General features: G+C 46.1%; 1 protein-coding gene across 1 annotated transcript in view; it reads left to right on the forward strand.

The window, feature by feature from the left end:
* Positions 1-11,338, forward strand: part of LOC143481538 (CUGBP Elav-like family member 4) — a 34,486-nt gene extending 23,148 nt beyond the window's left edge. The window contains exon 3 of the mRNA XM_076979571.1: positions 11,195-11,338. Within this exon, the coding sequence (XP_076835686.1) occupies positions 11,195-11,338 (144 nt within the window). The remainder of the gene's footprint in view (positions 1-11,194) is intronic.
* Positions 11,339-16,283: the final 4,945 nt, after the last annotated feature.

The raw sequence follows: 16,283 nt of genomic DNA on the forward strand, positions 1-16,283 counted from the left end.
TGTGAGCAGGGTGGGGGAGTGCACGCTGGGTGGAGGAGTGTGAGCAGGGTGGAGGAGTGTGAGCAGGGTGGGGAAATGTGAGCAGGGTGGGGAAGTGTGAGCAGGGTGGGGGAGTGTGAGCAGGGTGGAGGAGTGTGAGCAGGGTGGGGAAGTGTGAGCAGGGTGGAGGAGTGTGAGCAGGGTGGGGGAGTGCACGCTGGGTGGAGGAGTGTGAGCAGGGTGGAGGAGTGAGCAGGGTGGGTGAGTGTGCGCAGGGTGGAGGAGTGCACGCTGGGTGGGGGAGTGTGAGCAGGGTGGAGGAGTGTGAGCAGGGTGGGGAAGTGTGAGCAGGGTGGAGGAGTGTGAGCAGGGTGGGGGGAGTGCACGCTGGGTGGAGGAGTGTGAGCAGGGTGGAGGAGTGTGAGCAGGGTGGAGGAGTGCACGCTGGGTGGGGGAGTGTGAGCAGGGTGGAGGAGTGCACGCTGGGTGGAGGAGTGTGGGCAGGGTGGGGGAGTGTGCGCTGGGTGGAGGAGTGTGAGCAGGGTGGAGGAGTGTGAGCAGGGTGGGGGAGTGTGAGCAGGGTGGAGGAGTGTGCACTGGGTGGGGAAGTGTGAGCTGACACCACACCGGCGTTTGGGCTGCTGTCTGTGACAGGTGTAAAGTGAGAGCTGTCTAAATCACCTTCTACTACACAGTGTTTTTATTAACATCTCACCAGCTCCGCCAGTCCTGCTGGGGTATGACGCATCAGAAAGGCTCTATTGATCTGGGCACAGGACCTAAATGTGTGTGTGTGTGTGTGTGTGTGTGTGTGTGTGTGTGTGTGTGTGTGTGTGTGTGTGTGTGTGTGTGTGTGTGTGTGTGTGTGTGTGTGTGTGTGTGTGTGCGCGCACCCATGTACATAAATTCTCTCACTGCCTTTCACCCATACGCACATTTACATACACAGCACTATAGAGTGTTTAACCCTCTCAGATCAAAGACATGCAAGAACGAATCATATCCACCGAGCATGAATATTCATAAAAACATATTCACCATAGAGTCATACGCAGGCACTGGGGCTGTTTGTCTTTCAGTACAAAACATATTTTCACTCATGTAAATACCCAGCGTACCATGATTCACACACACACACACGTGCAAGCATGCACATATATACAAGCCAGTATAAACAGCCTCCTTCCCACACAAATATTTTCCTCTTCACCCACATGCACTCACACAGAGAAATCTGGTGTTGGGTGACTCAGAGCACATTGAACCAGTGGGTAGGATTCGGCTGCTTGGATCGATGGTGATTTCTGACCTGATATAGATAGGCACAAGCTCACCACGTCTCACGTGTCCCTCGCACGTCTCACCCTGGCTCCAGCCCTGGCAACGTGAGCCACAAAAGAGAAGAGGGGGAGGGAGGCATGAGAAATGAACAGAGCAAAGAAAGAGAGGAGGAGAAACGGCACGCAACGCCCCCCACTGATTTACGTGCTCTCTCTCTCTCTCTCTCTCTCTCTCTCTCTCTCTCTCTCTCTCTCTCTCTCTCTCTCTCTCTCCTTCTCTCTCTCTCTGTTGGGCAATTGTGTGAGATAATGCTCAGGCCCAAAAATCCATGCCATTGATTGGCTGGGCGACCCACTTTCATGGCAGCTCTTTCAATAAGTCGGCACCGTGGTCAATATCATCTCGTTCCCTGAGCAAGGAGAAAGGGAGAGAGCACCACTGGATGAACACCACCTCACTGAAACGTTCTCCCCCTCCCTCTCTCTCTCTCTCTCTCTCTCTCTCTCTCTCTCTCTCTCTCTCTCCCTCTCCTTCTCCCTCTCTCTCCTCTCTCACCTCCTCACTCCGTCTTCTTCTCTTTCACTCCCTTCCTATCTCCATCTCTTTCATTCTGAAAGCTCTAGCTGTTTCTGGATCACCTCCAAGTTTGCCACTGTTTTTATGTTGGGCCCCGTGATTAGTAGAGGGAATCGGTTCGCTGGGGAAATATGAGCGTCGACAGCGCCGTGTCTGTCAACAAGAGAAACGGGCGCCTCTCCGCGTCCACGGCGAACCTCTCCCTCGCCGCCTCCCCGTTACATACAATAGCGGCGTACCGTTCAGCGCCGGTAATAGTCTTTCTCGCCGGTGGAGACTGCGGGCGCGAACACCGAGGGCGACGGCGCAGCGGACTTTGCGCCCCTGCTGTGCTGCAGGGTCCGCGCTTCAGACGGCAACCGAAACAAAAGGCAGATGATATAACTGCTAATAAAGCCAGCGGTGTGCAGACAGCGGTACCGCGCCGTGATTTGTTGATGGCTAATATTGCACCGCTGTGGTCTGACCTACTCCGAGAGACATATGCTGGCGGAATAATAAACTCGACGGCAGCGGGCATTCGTCCGCCATGATTGGTTTTATTGAAGGGTGCATTTTCACAAATCTTGTTCCAGGCCCGGTAGCGCAACAGCCCGGGAGCCGAGGGAGCGGACGCGCGGATCGCCACGCGGGGGTAAAAGCGGGAGTGCGGGCCGTGACTCGGCCGCCTTTTAATTATTGATGGGCACTTCTGCACTGGATTGGGTAGTAATTGCATTACAGGTCACTTCTCAATAGCAATTTGTGAAAGTTGTGGTGATGTGTGCTGGGAAGCGATCGATAGGTGCTGTCCAGGGTGCTGGATTCAGAATCGCTTTCTCTCTCTCTCTCTCTTTCTCTCACACACACACACACTTCTTTTCTCAGCCATCTTTTTTGACATGCTCTCTCTTATCAAACCAACGACCCTCTTCATCAAGTGTAACTTTTCTCACGATTTGGCCATAGGCCGTTTTTAGTCGCTTCGGACTTTGGTAGTACGTGGTGAAAAGTGGATTTGACACTGCAACGCGATTGACTCTGTGGCTACTTTAATTAACTTTGAGGTTGGATCACATCTGTTCCAAAGTGCTAATGATCTTTTAACAATACTTGTAACATCCAGTGCTGACCATCCATACAGCAGCTGAAAGAGTTTAATTCTATACAGCTGTTTCGTTGTTGACAAGCTCTGACTTTGCTAGTTTTGCAAGTTTGGCTAAAGACATACACACTTTATATGAGTGCATAGCATGTGACCAGAGACACTGTCCCACATGTATTTGCCTCAATGCAAACCATGCACTGGCTTTCTGTGACCAACATGTATATTTAGCATAATTTAGCATAATTATATATAGCACATATTTAGCATAATTATTTTATGTCCAGAATGATTGCTTGTAATATGTTGTCCATCAGTAACAAAGGCCCTACATTGGACTGTAGTTGGTTACGAAAAATGTAGTTCTGCTGGGTTACGAAAAGTGTGAAGTTCTGCTGGGTTGCAAAAGAAATGTAGCTCTACCTGGTTACAAAAACAGTGTGGTTCTGTCTGGTTAAGATAAGAGTGTGGTTCTGTTTGGTTATGATGAGTGTGTGGTTCTGTTTGGTTATGATAAGTGTGGTTCTGTTTGGTTATGATGAGTGTGGTTCTGTTTGGTTCTGTTTGGTTATGATAAGTGTGGTTCTGTTTGGTTATGATGAGTGTGGTTCTGTTTGGTTATGATGAGTGTGGTTCTGTTTGGTTATGATGAGTGTGGTTCTGTTTGGTTATGATAAGCGTGTGGTTCTGTTTGGTTATGATGAGTGTGGTTCTGTTTGGTTCTGTTTGGTTATGATAAGCGTGTGGTTCTGTTTGGTTATGATAAGAGTGTGGTTCTGTTTGGTTATGATAAGCGTGTGGTTCTGTTTGGTTATGATGAGTGTGGTTCTGTTTGGTTATGATGAGTGTGGTTCTGTTTGGTTATGATGAGTGTGTGGTTCTGTTTGGTTATGATGAGTGTGGTTCTGTTTGGTTATGATAAGAGTGTGGTTTTGTTTGGTTATGATGAGTGTGTGGTTCTGTTTGGTTATGATAAGTGTGGTTCTGTTTGGTTATGATGAGTGTGGTTCTGTTTGGTTATGATGAGTGTGTGGTTCTGTTTGGTTATGATGAGTGTGTGGTTCTGTTTGGTTATGATGAGTGTGGTTCTGTTTGGTTATGATGAGTGTGTGGTTCTGTTTGGTTATGATGAGTGTGGTTCTGTTTGGTTATGATGAGTGTGGTTCTGTTTGGTTATGATAAGCGTGTGGTTCTGTTTGGTTATGATGAGTGTGGTTCTGTTTGGTTATGATGAGTGTGGTTCTGTTTGGTTATGATAAGCGTGTGGTTCTGTTTGGTTATGATGAGTGTGGTTCTGTTTGGTTATGATAAGCGTGTGGTTCTGTTTGGTTATGATGAGTGTGGTTCTGTTTGGTTATGATGAGTGTGGTTCTGTTTGGTTATGATGAGTGTGTGGTTCTGTTTGGTTATGATGAGTGTGGTTCTGTTTGGTTATGATAAGAGTGTGGTTCTGTTTGGTTATGATGAGTGTGTGGTTCTGTTTGGTTATGATAAGTGTGGTTCTGTTTGGTTATGATGAGTGTGGTTCTGTTTGGTTATGATGAGTGTGGTTCTGTTTGGTTATGATAAGCGTGTGGTTCTGTTTGGTTATGATGAGTGTGGTTCTGTTTGGTTATGATGAGTGTGGTTCTGTTTGGTTATGATGAGTGTGTGGTTCTGTTTGGTTATGATGAGTGTGTGGTTCTGTTTGGTTATGATGAGTGTGGTTCTGTTTGGTTATGATGAGTGTGGTTCTGTTTGGTTATGATGAGTGTGTGGTTCTGTTTGGTTATGATGAGTGTGGTTCTGTTTGGTTATGATGAGTGTGTGGTTCTGTTTGGTTATGATGAGTGTGGTTCTGTTTGGTTATGATGAGTGTGGTTCTGTTTGGTTATGATGAGTGTGTGGTTCTGTTTGGTTATGATAAGAGTGTGGTTCTGTTTGGTTATGATGAGTGTGGTTCTGTTTGGTTATGATGAGTGTGTGGTTCTGTTTGGTTATGATGAGTGTGGTTCTGTTTGGTTATGATGAGTGTGGTTCTGTTTGGTTATGATGAGTGTGTGGTTCTGTTTGGTTATGATAAGAGTGTGGTTCTGTTTGGTTATGATGAGTGTGTGGTTCTGTTTGGTTATGATGAGTGTGTGGTTCTGTTTGGTTATGATGAGTGTGGTTCTGTTTGGTTATGATGAGTGTGTGGTTCTGTTTGGTTATGATGAGTGTGGTTCTGTTTGGTTATGATGAGTGTGGTTCTGTTTGGTTATGATGAGTGTGGTTCTGTTTGGTTATGATGAGTGTGTGGTTCTGTTTGGTTATGATAAGAGTGTGGTTCTGTTTGGTTATGATGAGTGTGGTTCTGTTTGGTTATGATGAGTGTGGTTCTGTTTGGTTATGATGAGTGTGTGGTTCTGTTTGGTTATGATAAGAGTGTGGTTCTGTTTGGTTATGATGAGTGTGTGGTTCTGTTTGGTTATGATGAGTGTGTGGTTCTGTTTGGTTATGATGAGTGTGGTTCTGTTTGGTTATGATGAGTGTGTGGTTCTGTTTGGTTATGATGAGTGTGTGGTTCTGTTTGGTTATGATGAGTGTGGTTCTGTTTGGTTATGATGAGTGTGTGGTTCTGTTTGGTTATGATGAGTGTGGTTCTGTTTGGTTATGATAAGAGTGTGGTTCTGTTTGGTTATGATGAGTGTGTGGTTCTGTTTGGTTATGATGAGTGTGGTTCTGTTTGGTTATGATAAGAGTGTGGTTCTGTTTGGTTATGATGAGTGTGTGGTTCTGTTTGGTTATGATGAGTGTGGTTCTGTTTGGTTATGATGAGTGTGTGGTTCTGTTTGGTTATGATGAGTGTGGTTCTGTTTGGTTATGATAAGAGTGTGGTTCTGTTTGGTTATGATGAGTGTGTGGTTCTGTTTGGTTATGATGAGTGTGGTTCTGTTTGGTTATGATAAGAGTGTGGTTCTGTTTGGTTATGATAAGAGTGTGGTTCTGTTTGGTTATGATGAGTGTGTGGTTCTGTTTGGTTATGATGAGTGTGGTTCTGTTTGGTTATGATGAGTGTGTGGTTCTGTTTGGTTATGATAAGCGTGTGGTTCTGTTTGGTTATGATGAGTGTGTGGTTCTGTTTGGTTATGATGAGTGTGGTTCTGTTTGGTTATGATGAGTGTGTGGTTCTGTTTGGTTATGATGAGTGTGGTTCTGTTTGGTTATGATAAGAGTGTGGTTCTGTTTGGTTATGATGAGTGTGGTTCTGTTTGGTTATGATGAGTGTGTGGTTCTGTTTGGTTATGATGAGTGTGGTTCTGTTTGGTTATGATGAGTGTGTGGTTCTGTTTGGTTATGATGAGTGTGGTTCTGTTTGGTTATGATGAGTGTGTGGTTCTGTTTGGTTATGATGAGTGTGGTTCTGTTTGGTTATGATAAGAGTGTGGTTCTGTTTGGTTATGATAAGTGTGGTTCTGTTTGGTTATGATGAGTGTGGTTCTGTTTGGTTATGATGAGTGTGGTTCTGTTTGGTTATGATGAGTGTGGTTCTGTTTGGTTATGATGAGTGTGTGGTTCTGTTTGGTTATGATAAGTGTGGTTCTGTTTGGTTATGATGAGTGTGGTTCTGTTTGGTTATGATAAGAGTGTGGTTCTGTTTGGTTATGATAAGCGTGTGGTTCTGTTTGGTTATGATGAGTGTGGTTCTGTTTGGTTATGATAAGAGTGTGGTTCTGTTTGGTTATGATGAGTGTGGTTCTGTTTGGTTATGATAAGTGTGGTTCTGTTTGGTTATGATGAGTGTGTGGTTCTGTTTGGTTATGATGAGTGTGGTTCTGTTTGGTTATGATGAGTGTGGTTCTGTTTGGTTATGATAAGTGTGGTTCTGTTTGGTTATGATAAGTGTGGTTCTGTTTGGTTATGATGAGTGTGTGGTTCTGTTTGGTTATGATAAGAGTGTGGTTCTGTTTGGTTATGATGAGTGTGTGGTTCTGTTTGGTTATGATGAGTGTGGTTCTGTTTGGTTATGATGAGTGTGTGGTTCTGTTTGGTTATGATGAGTGTGGTTCTGTTTGGTTATGATGAGTGTGTGGTTCTGTTTGGTTATGATGAGTGTGGTTCTGTTTGGTTATGATAAGCGTGTGGTTCTGTTTGGTTCTTGGTGAACTCAAGATCTTGCTGGATGAGTCGGCAGAAGTAATGGCCAAATTCCTGGTTTCTTTGTTTTGAAAGTCTTACATAACATCCTTGCAGGTTTTCTTACAGCTTACAGTTTTTTAACTTATGTTCACACACACACACACACACACACACACATACACTCCCGTCTGCATCACCTTTGTTTCACCTGCCGCCCCCCCCCCCCCCCCCCCCCCCGACGGCCCTTTCACTTTGCATCAGAGCACAGTTCATTTCTTTAGCTGTCTCTTCTTTCTCCCTCAATCATACAATTGCTGTGTCATCCTCTCTCTCTCTCTCTCTCTCTCTCTCTCTCTCTCTCTCTCTCTCTCTCTCTCTCTCTCTCTCTCTTTCTCTCTCTGTTCTCTGTTCATGCTTTAAATGGAGCCGGTGTGCATGTGGGATGGTGTCGTTGAGAGAGGAGACAGGAGAGAGGATGGGAGAGGAAGAAGCATTTGTTCAATCAGGATCTCTTCTTTTTCTCTCTCATTCACTTTATCTCTCTCACTCTCTCTCTTTCTCTCTCACTCTCTCTCTATTTTCTGCTCATTGTGTGTTTTCGTTTCCCTCTCCCTTTCTTTGTTGCACAGCTTTTTAAAATTATTAATTTGTGGACTGATGGTCTCTGACTCAGCAGATCTGACTGGGATACAGAGAGAATCGTGATGCACCCATTCCAAACTCTCAGTCCTGCTAATAAGCTCTCCCTCCTCAGGCATCCTGTGTGTGCGTGCGTGAGAGAGAGATAGAGAGGTAGAGAAAGAGCACGTGTAAATCAGTGTGTTTAAATGCCTGTTTGGAGTCATCCCTTTGCCTTAACATGTGTCTGCTTCTAATAGCCCTTAACACATTTTGCTACCTATGAACAGACCAACTCGTGTGCTCAGCTTCTGTTACATATCTTTATAGACAAACTGAATTGTAGTAGATTTTAAATTGACCCAAACAATTTGGCAGTTACCAACTGACATGTGGATCAACTATATTTAAAATAAAATTATTTACATCTTTTAGAGGTGAGTAGATGTGTACGTAAAATGATGGACTGTTCAGTAAAGCTATTTTTACTTTTTTGGGGGGGAGTGTGTAACATTGCTCTTTTAAAAATGTTAAAGGAGGCAGTGGATAAGTTTCATTTTAGAGCAGATCCTGCTAAAAGCAGACATACACATGGCTGAGGGTTGAGCCTGTGCTCTTTATAATGTGAACTTCCAGTTGAGTCATCTCACATAACTTCATCCATGAGTTCCTGAGCCCGGTTCCCTATCCTCAACAGTCAACACACTGTGTCTACGTCTCCATTCCTCTCGCCCCGGCTCTGCGTCTCTCTCCTCTCTCCCTCCATCTCTAGAGGGCCTGCTCACACCTCTGTGTGTCACCTTTACGCTTGGTGGAACAATCACTCTGACAGAATTTCCTCTCTCCTTCTTGCATCTCTTCCTCCCTGCTCTTCCTCCCTGCTCTTCCTCCCTGCTCTTCATCCCTGCTCTTCATCCCTGCTCTTCATCCCTGCTCTTCCTCCCTGATCTTCCTCCCTGATCTTCCTCCCTGCTCTTCATCCCTGCTCTTCATCCCTGCTCTTCCTCCCTGATCTTCCTCCCTGCTCTTGAGTCCAGTGGGGCTCCAGGCACAGTCCCATCCAGCAGAGCCCATACACTCTCTCCCTCTTTCTCTCATTCATCATCATTCTCATTCACTTCCTAATGCTCATTCTTACATGCACACATATTCTCTCTCTCTCTCTCTCACACACACACACACGCATACACACACACACACACACATTCACTCACTCACACAGTCTCTGCTTCTCTGTGCAACCAAGGTAAATGCCGTTTCTGTGAGGCCTCCCTTTCCCGTATGTCAGAGATCCACAACAGGCTCAAAATAGGCCTGTGAGTTTGGCTCGGGCTCTTTGCCAGGCGGTTCTGGTGTCTCATTCACAGGGGAATGGGGGACCGTCCCAGGAGAACCGTTCAGGGGATACGCGTTGTAAACAGATGCAAAGCACATCTGGGTCTTTAGCATGGTTCATGTATATTCTGTGGAACAGCTGAACTTATTGAGCACATTTGTTCGTTGTTCATGTTCTAAAGGGACGTTTTACTAAATGGGATTGCTGTACTACCAAGCTAGCTTTGGGTTGCTTTTTTTAGCTCAAACCTACTCATGTCATGATTAACTTTCAATGTCACATTTTTGGTTGTAGGAAAATATGCATACATGCAAATATGCATATTTGATGGAGACCTCTTTTTTTTTACATTTTCTTTTTTCTTCTCAGATTTCCTGCTGCTCTGTGGTCCGATTTTAGCTCAGTTTTGCGACAGATGTGAAGGTCGATGTTCACTTATCAAACATTACATTGATCCAGAACCTCTTTGTGCCACCAGAGAGGACTTTCTTCTGCAGTTGGACTTCCACGCGTGATGACGTAGCACGCGGAGACAGAAGTACCGTGGCCTCTAACAAACACAGATATCTTGGGTGTGCGTTGTGTGTTGTAACGAACCTTCAATCTCATGCATTGCCACTTAGCTGTAGTGTTTGGTTTGCTTGTCTTCTGTTGCTCAAAGTTTCATTTAGCCTGCAGATTCACATGCAATTTACACCCATGCAACTCCCAGTGTAGCACATCAATAGGCTACAGCTACATCACGCAGAACAGCAACAAGCAATGTAACCAGAGTGGTTTTGTCAGGCTGTGATGCACCGTTAATACCAACAGCCTCTGGTAAGTAAGTATTTAAATTCAGCAAGAATGCAAACGTGCGCAGTGATATGTTGTGAGTGTCCAGGGGACCTGGTGCTGCGTTCTTCTTGTCTCTCCCCAGCTGTGTAGCAATCAGACTGCCTCTGTAACGGTCCACGCGCTCGCAGTCTAGCAGTGTGGCGCTGCAGCTTGTATCAGGCCGAGCCTGCTTGTGTTTGCTGGAGTTACATTAATGGCTGCTGTTGTGATCGGCTGGGGGATTTCCTCAGTGCTTTTGTTCTAATCTGGCCTGTAAGAGAATACATGGCGCGGAGTTACATATTTAAAACGATGATTACTCTACAGGATTAAAGAGGGGGAGAGGCCAGAGCCGCATGCGTGCTCCGGGCTGGGATGTGGGGGATGGGTGGATGTGTTTGTATGCCTGATGGAGTGAAGGTCTTGAAGCTGACTCTCTGACTGCAAAACCGCTTATGCGGTGCTGTGAATATGGCCAGCCGGCTCGCTCCCCTGGGCGAAGCAAACGGAAAAAAAATGCAAAGGAATAGTTTTTTCGTGGCTTTATGTAAATCTGCAGCTCCCTGGGTTTTCACTGTGCTCGGGAGAGGTTCAGCGCAAGGGGTTTGACGGCGCTTTGCGTCTTCTTGTGCGCGTAGGAGAGAATGTGTGGTGACGCTCCCTGACTGTGAGGCTCAACGCTAACTGATGTTTGGTGACGCTCCCTGACTGTGAGGCTCAACGCTAACTGATGTTTGGTGACGCTCCCTGACTGTGAAGCTCAATGCTAACTGATGTTTGGTGACGCTCCCTGACTGTGAGGCTCAACGCTAACTGATGTTTGGTGACGCTCCCTGACTGTGAGGCTCAACGCTAACTGATGTTTGGTGACGCTCCCTGACCGTGAGGCTCAACGCTAACTGATGTTTGGTGACGCTCCCTGACCGTGAGGCTCAACGCTAACTGATGTTTGGTGACGCTCCCTGACCGTGAGGCTCAACGCTAACTGATGTTTGGTGACGCTCCCTGACCGTGAGGCTCAACGCTAACTGATGTTTGGTGACGCTCCCTGACCGTGAGGCTCAACGCTAACTGATGTTTGGTGACGCTCCCTGACCGTGAGGCTCAACGCTAACTGATGTTTGGTGACGCTCCCTGACCGTGAGGCTCAACGCTAACTGATGTTTGGTGACGCTCCCTGACTGTGAGGCTCAACGCTAACTGATGTTTGGTGACGCTCCCTGACCGTGAGGCTCAACGCTAACTGATGTTTGGTGATGCTCCCTGACTGTGAGGCTCAACGCTAACTGATGTTTGGTGACACTCCCTGACCGTGAGGCTCAACGCTAACTGAGGCAGCGCTGATTAAACAGAGCTGGCGTCCATTAGCATGATGAGGTGTTTGGTTACTGCACCGGTGTTCACAGATTGACAGTGTTGAAAGTTTCAGAGAACCCTTTGCCCCAGCCAGAGACAGGGACGGGGGCAGGGACTGGGACAGAGACAGGGACAGGGGTGGATACAGGGACGGAGACAGCCCCAAACCTGTCTGTCTGCCTCCTGCCTGCTGAGATTGAGTCTGTATCTACTATGGTCTCTCTACAGCTCAGAGGATGGATTATACGTCCTCTCAGCCTGAGCCGGATTCTGTGATTAGGTCTGTCTGTCTGTCAGGTCCTGGGACCCCCCCCTTAAGACCGCTCAGCATGAGCAGGAACCAGAACGCCAACAGCAGAGCAGCTCAAGGTGACGGCACTTTGAACTCTGACTTGTGACCTTGTGACCCTGTAACATGACACATCCCTGCTGAGCCCTTGAAGATAAACTCTATTGGTTTTGGGAGTGGAAATATAAACTGTCACACACACACACACACACATGCACATACGCATGTACTCGTCGATACTCACCTGCTGTGGCAGGCCTTGGCACCTGATGCAGTATACTTTATGAATCAATGTCACACCCAGTGAGAGGAAAATGATTACGTTGCAGAGGAGGGGGAGGGGCAGAGCTGGGGGGAGGAGGCGGAGCTGGGGAAGAAGGCGGGGCTGGGGGAGGGGAATATCACTGTGATGGATTGGGTCCCTCATGGGACAACCTTGTAATGTTTTTGGACAGGAACACAACTTGCAGAGACTCTTGACACTCTCTCTCTCTCTCTCTCTCTCTCTCTCTCTCTCTCTCTCTCTCTCTCTCTCTCTGACATGCAAACACACACACAAACACACACATACTGTTGTCCATCCATTTACACTACAATAGCCTCCGCAGAACCTCATGATGAACCCACATGGACAGCTAATTAAGAGAATTGCTCAAATAAGATGAAAAAGAAGCTCCGTGTGTGCTGGTCTGCCAGGTGTTTTCTGGTCTGCCAGGTGTGTGCTGGTCTAAAATAACTTGGCACCCCTTGGAGGACGGTCAGATTTGGCCAGTATGCCAGTGTCTTGTTGTCTGTGGTGCAGGTGATGAGGTGCATCGAGACTGTACTCTCCAGCTGATGAGTCACTGATGCCTTGTGTGACATGGGGCCGCTGACCCAGATGGTCCGGGCTGTAGATGTTTGCGGTCTCTGCAACGCCGTGGTCCCATTCGTAAGGGCAAGGGCTGCATTAAGCAACCTAATGAACTCCCAGCGGCCCTGGACAGACCACTGCCAACTCAAATGAGCCAAAAATGAGCCATAAATGAGCCAAAAGGGGAACACGGTGGGTAATAGGTTGGGGTTCCGAGCCGGAGCTGTGGGGTTGTGGTTAAGGCACAGATGTCCAGCGTCGGGGTCCTGGAGGGACGGGTTTGGTGTTGGCCTGCACCTGATCCCACTGCTCAGATAATTACTAAGCCCTTCATGCTGGAATAGGAAACACACTAAAGTGTGCAGTGTGTCTCCAGCACTGCAAGAACACATCAGAGTTTATAGAGCCAGGTAATGGAGACACAGCAAGCAAGCTGTGTAATGGAGACACAGCAGTGTTTGCAGCGAGTGTTTGCAGCGAGTGTTTGCAGCGAGTGTTTGCAGCGAGTGTTTGCAGCGAGTGTTTGCAGCGAGTGTTTCCAACGAGTGTTTACAGCGGGTGTTTCCAGTGACAGTCAGGTATTTCTGCTTTGTGATGTACCGGTAATTGTAATGAGAAAAGTCCATTAATTGTCCTCACAGTCACGCAGACATTTGCATAAAGAACAATATTATTGCATGTTAACTAAGCACACAGGTCCTGTATACATATACAATGCCTGAGAAATGTTATATACCCTGTGTGGTCATGCATGGTATGCTAACCAACACACTAATTACTGCACAGTAATGTAGCTACAAGTATCAAAGCTGTTAGTGTAGCTAGATTCTAGTTGGTAAAAGGTGGTGGTTCAATGCTACATCCTGAACCAAGAAGCAGCTAAGACGTTAAACTATTCTACTCAGGACGGAAATAATTTAAACTAAAAGGTACAGTGTTTCTCTCATTATTGGTCACATTTTGTTTTGTTTGCCTGTTTTGTCTTGTCCAGTTTGACTATTGTCTGGGTTGTTTGCCTTTAATGGGTGGGGCTGGTGGAGGAGAGGGGCTAAGATGGTGGGAGGGTGTGTGAGTGAAGTGGAGGCACTGAGAGAGGTGGGAGGGGCTACGAGAGAAAGGGTGGGACAGAGAGTGGTGGGAGGGACTATAAGTGAAGGGGTCGGACTGAGAATAGTGGGAGGGACTATAAGTGAAAGGGTGGGACTGAGAATGGTGGGAGGGACTATAAGTGAAAGGGCGGGACTGAGAATGGTGGGAGGGATTATAAGTGAAAGGGTGGGATAGAGAATGGTGGGAGGGACTATAAGTGAAAGGGCGGGACTGAGAATGGTGGGAGGGATTATAAGTGAAAGGGCAGGACTAAGAGTGGTGGGAGGGGCTAAAGAGAAAGTAGTGGTTGCAGTAGCACATCAATCTATATAGGTATTAAAATTAAACTGTAAATGTGAGAATGTGCCATATTTTTGTCAATTGTGATTTTTCACTGCAATCGAAATTTGTCCTCCACTTTTTACCCATCTGTGCAGTTAGAACACACACACACACACACACACACACACACACACTAGTGATTACTAGGGGGCTGTGGATCACACGTGCCCAGAGCGGTGGGCAGCCCTAGCCAGGCGCCCGGGGATCAGTTGGGGTTAGGTGCCTTGCTCAAGGGCACCTCAGTCATGGTCTCAGGTCTGGGAATCGAACCCATGACCCTCTGGTCACAAGACCAGTTCCCTACTACCAGGCCATGACTGCCCTGAACTGCATGGCAATAATAATTTGGGGGGTGATTAATGGGGGGTGTGGCCAATGTACACTGGCCCAGGTATAAAAAAGAAGCTGTTGACTAAGCTAAGTTAACGTTTAATTTTTCTTTAATATACACTGGATTTTAACCCATCAAGTTATACAGCTGCTTCAGGGCTTACTAGCTGCTCAGGAAACAACAAACCAAATGAACCATTTGTCAGACAACTTTTTTAGATTATGATTTAGATTATGATTTAGATTATGATTAGTAGACGTGACCTCACACACAGATGTAGCTTCAGTATAATAAGGTAGTGTGGTGTAGTGTATTTTGCAGCTAGCTATGTCTCCCTGAAGCTCAGCTTTAGCATAGTTGAGCTACATTTCTTGTTGGGTAACTTGTAGCTTGGCTAACAGATTTTAGTAACTTGCCCAACACTGAACACTTATGTAATCATTCATATAAATCCATATTTGCACACTAGCAGTTTGTGAGTTTGCTGGTTTAAAGCGCACACGCACACTGACAGGATGTCAGGGGCTCTGTCTCCGCAGCGGGGTGAACCGGCTCTGCTGACACACCAAACTCACATCAGTGACTGCAACGGCAGGAGCCAGTAAACATGGAGAGTGTGTACTGAGTGAGTGTGTGTGTGTGTGTGTGTGTGTGTGTGTGTGTGTGTGAGAGAGAGAGAGAGAGAGAGAGAGAGAGAGAGAGAGAGAGAGAGAAGCGAGAGAGAGAGAGAGAGAGAGAGAGAGAGAGAGAAGTCCCTCTCTGGCAATCTGCAGCCTATGGTAATGACAGAGGAGGAGTCTCTACAAGTTCTTTCGCTGAGTTCCCCATTTTATTTTCTCCTCTTCAGGGCTCTTTCATTAAAGTTTAAAGCTACAACTCTCCATGAAGCCAGTTTTGATGAATTAAACAAGCTTTGTTATTCTACACACTTTCTCAGCCTTTGACATCCACACCTCTGACACACACCCTCTCTCTCTCTCTCTCTCTCTCTCTCTCTCTCTCTCTCTCTCTCTCTCTCTCTCTCTCTCTCTCTCTCTCTCTCTCTCTCTCTCTGTCTCTGTCTCTCTGCTGTGGCTAGATTTCTTTCTCAATTCATTTCTTCAGTCACCCACGGATGTTGAAGAGCATAGCTGTTACTCTCACATGAAACAGCAGGTGGGTTGTGAGACACTCGGTGTCCAGATGTTTGTGGTGGCGGCTGATGAAGTGAAGCCAAATCCTCTTCTTTGATTAAACTTAAAAACAACTTCTATTTTTGTTCCTTTAGAAAGTCTTAATCACTTTTCTGTGCAATCTGTACCACCACACAGGGACACGTGACCAGTAAATGGGTTTCACTGCATAGGTGTGGGAGCCATTATCTTCATAGTATTAAGTGAAATAAAATATAGAAGTACTATATATTGACCTATATGAAATGTCACAGTGGAACCCTACAATTTGAAGCGTAGCCTCAGGGCTCTCTTTGATATGATTGGCACATTAAGTCTCAGACATTTTGCCTGTCCTCTGTATTTCTGTCAAAAAGTTATTCATAGATGCTCAAAGGCACAGATTCCATTTGCCTGGATTTAGCAGCTTAATCTCAGATGACGCCAGGCTGTTTTCGGTGGGTTGGTCTGGTTTGGGTCTTTTGGCTGACACTGATTCTACATTCCCAGATATAACACACGCAGCACGTCTCAGTGTGTCCTCTCCACCCCACACACACACCACACACACACACACACACACACACACACATACATTCAGCAGCAAGCTCCCATTAGATGCTGTTTTGCAGTTGAGCAGTGAGAATTCATTTTTATTTGGAAGTATTGGTTACTATGTCACTGTGAATGTGTCTAAAAGCGTACTGCATATTACAAAACACTATGCAGCCATTTTGTATGAATGTATTATTAGTGCCTAAGTCAATAACCTCAGTACATTTTGTACACTGGACATGTGATTTATAGGGTGTAGATTTTATAGACATGTGATTTATAGGGTGTAGATTTTATTGACATGTGATTTATAGGGTGTATATTTTATAGACATGTGATTTATAGGGTGTAGATTTTATAGACATGTGATTTATAGGGTGTAGATTTTAGACATGTGATTTATAGGGTGTAGATTTTATAGACATGTGATTTATAGGGTGTAGATTTTATTGACATGTGATTTATAGGGTGTAGATTTTATAGACATGTGATTTATAGGGTGTAGATTTTATTGACATGTGATTTATAG

Source organism: Brachyhypopomus gauderio, chromosome 18, assembly GCF_052324685.1.
Source record: "Brachyhypopomus gauderio isolate BG-103 chromosome 18, BGAUD_0.2, whole genome shotgun sequence".
Taxonomy (NCBI): Eukaryota; Metazoa; Chordata; class Actinopteri; order Gymnotiformes; family Hypopomidae; genus Brachyhypopomus; species Brachyhypopomus gauderio.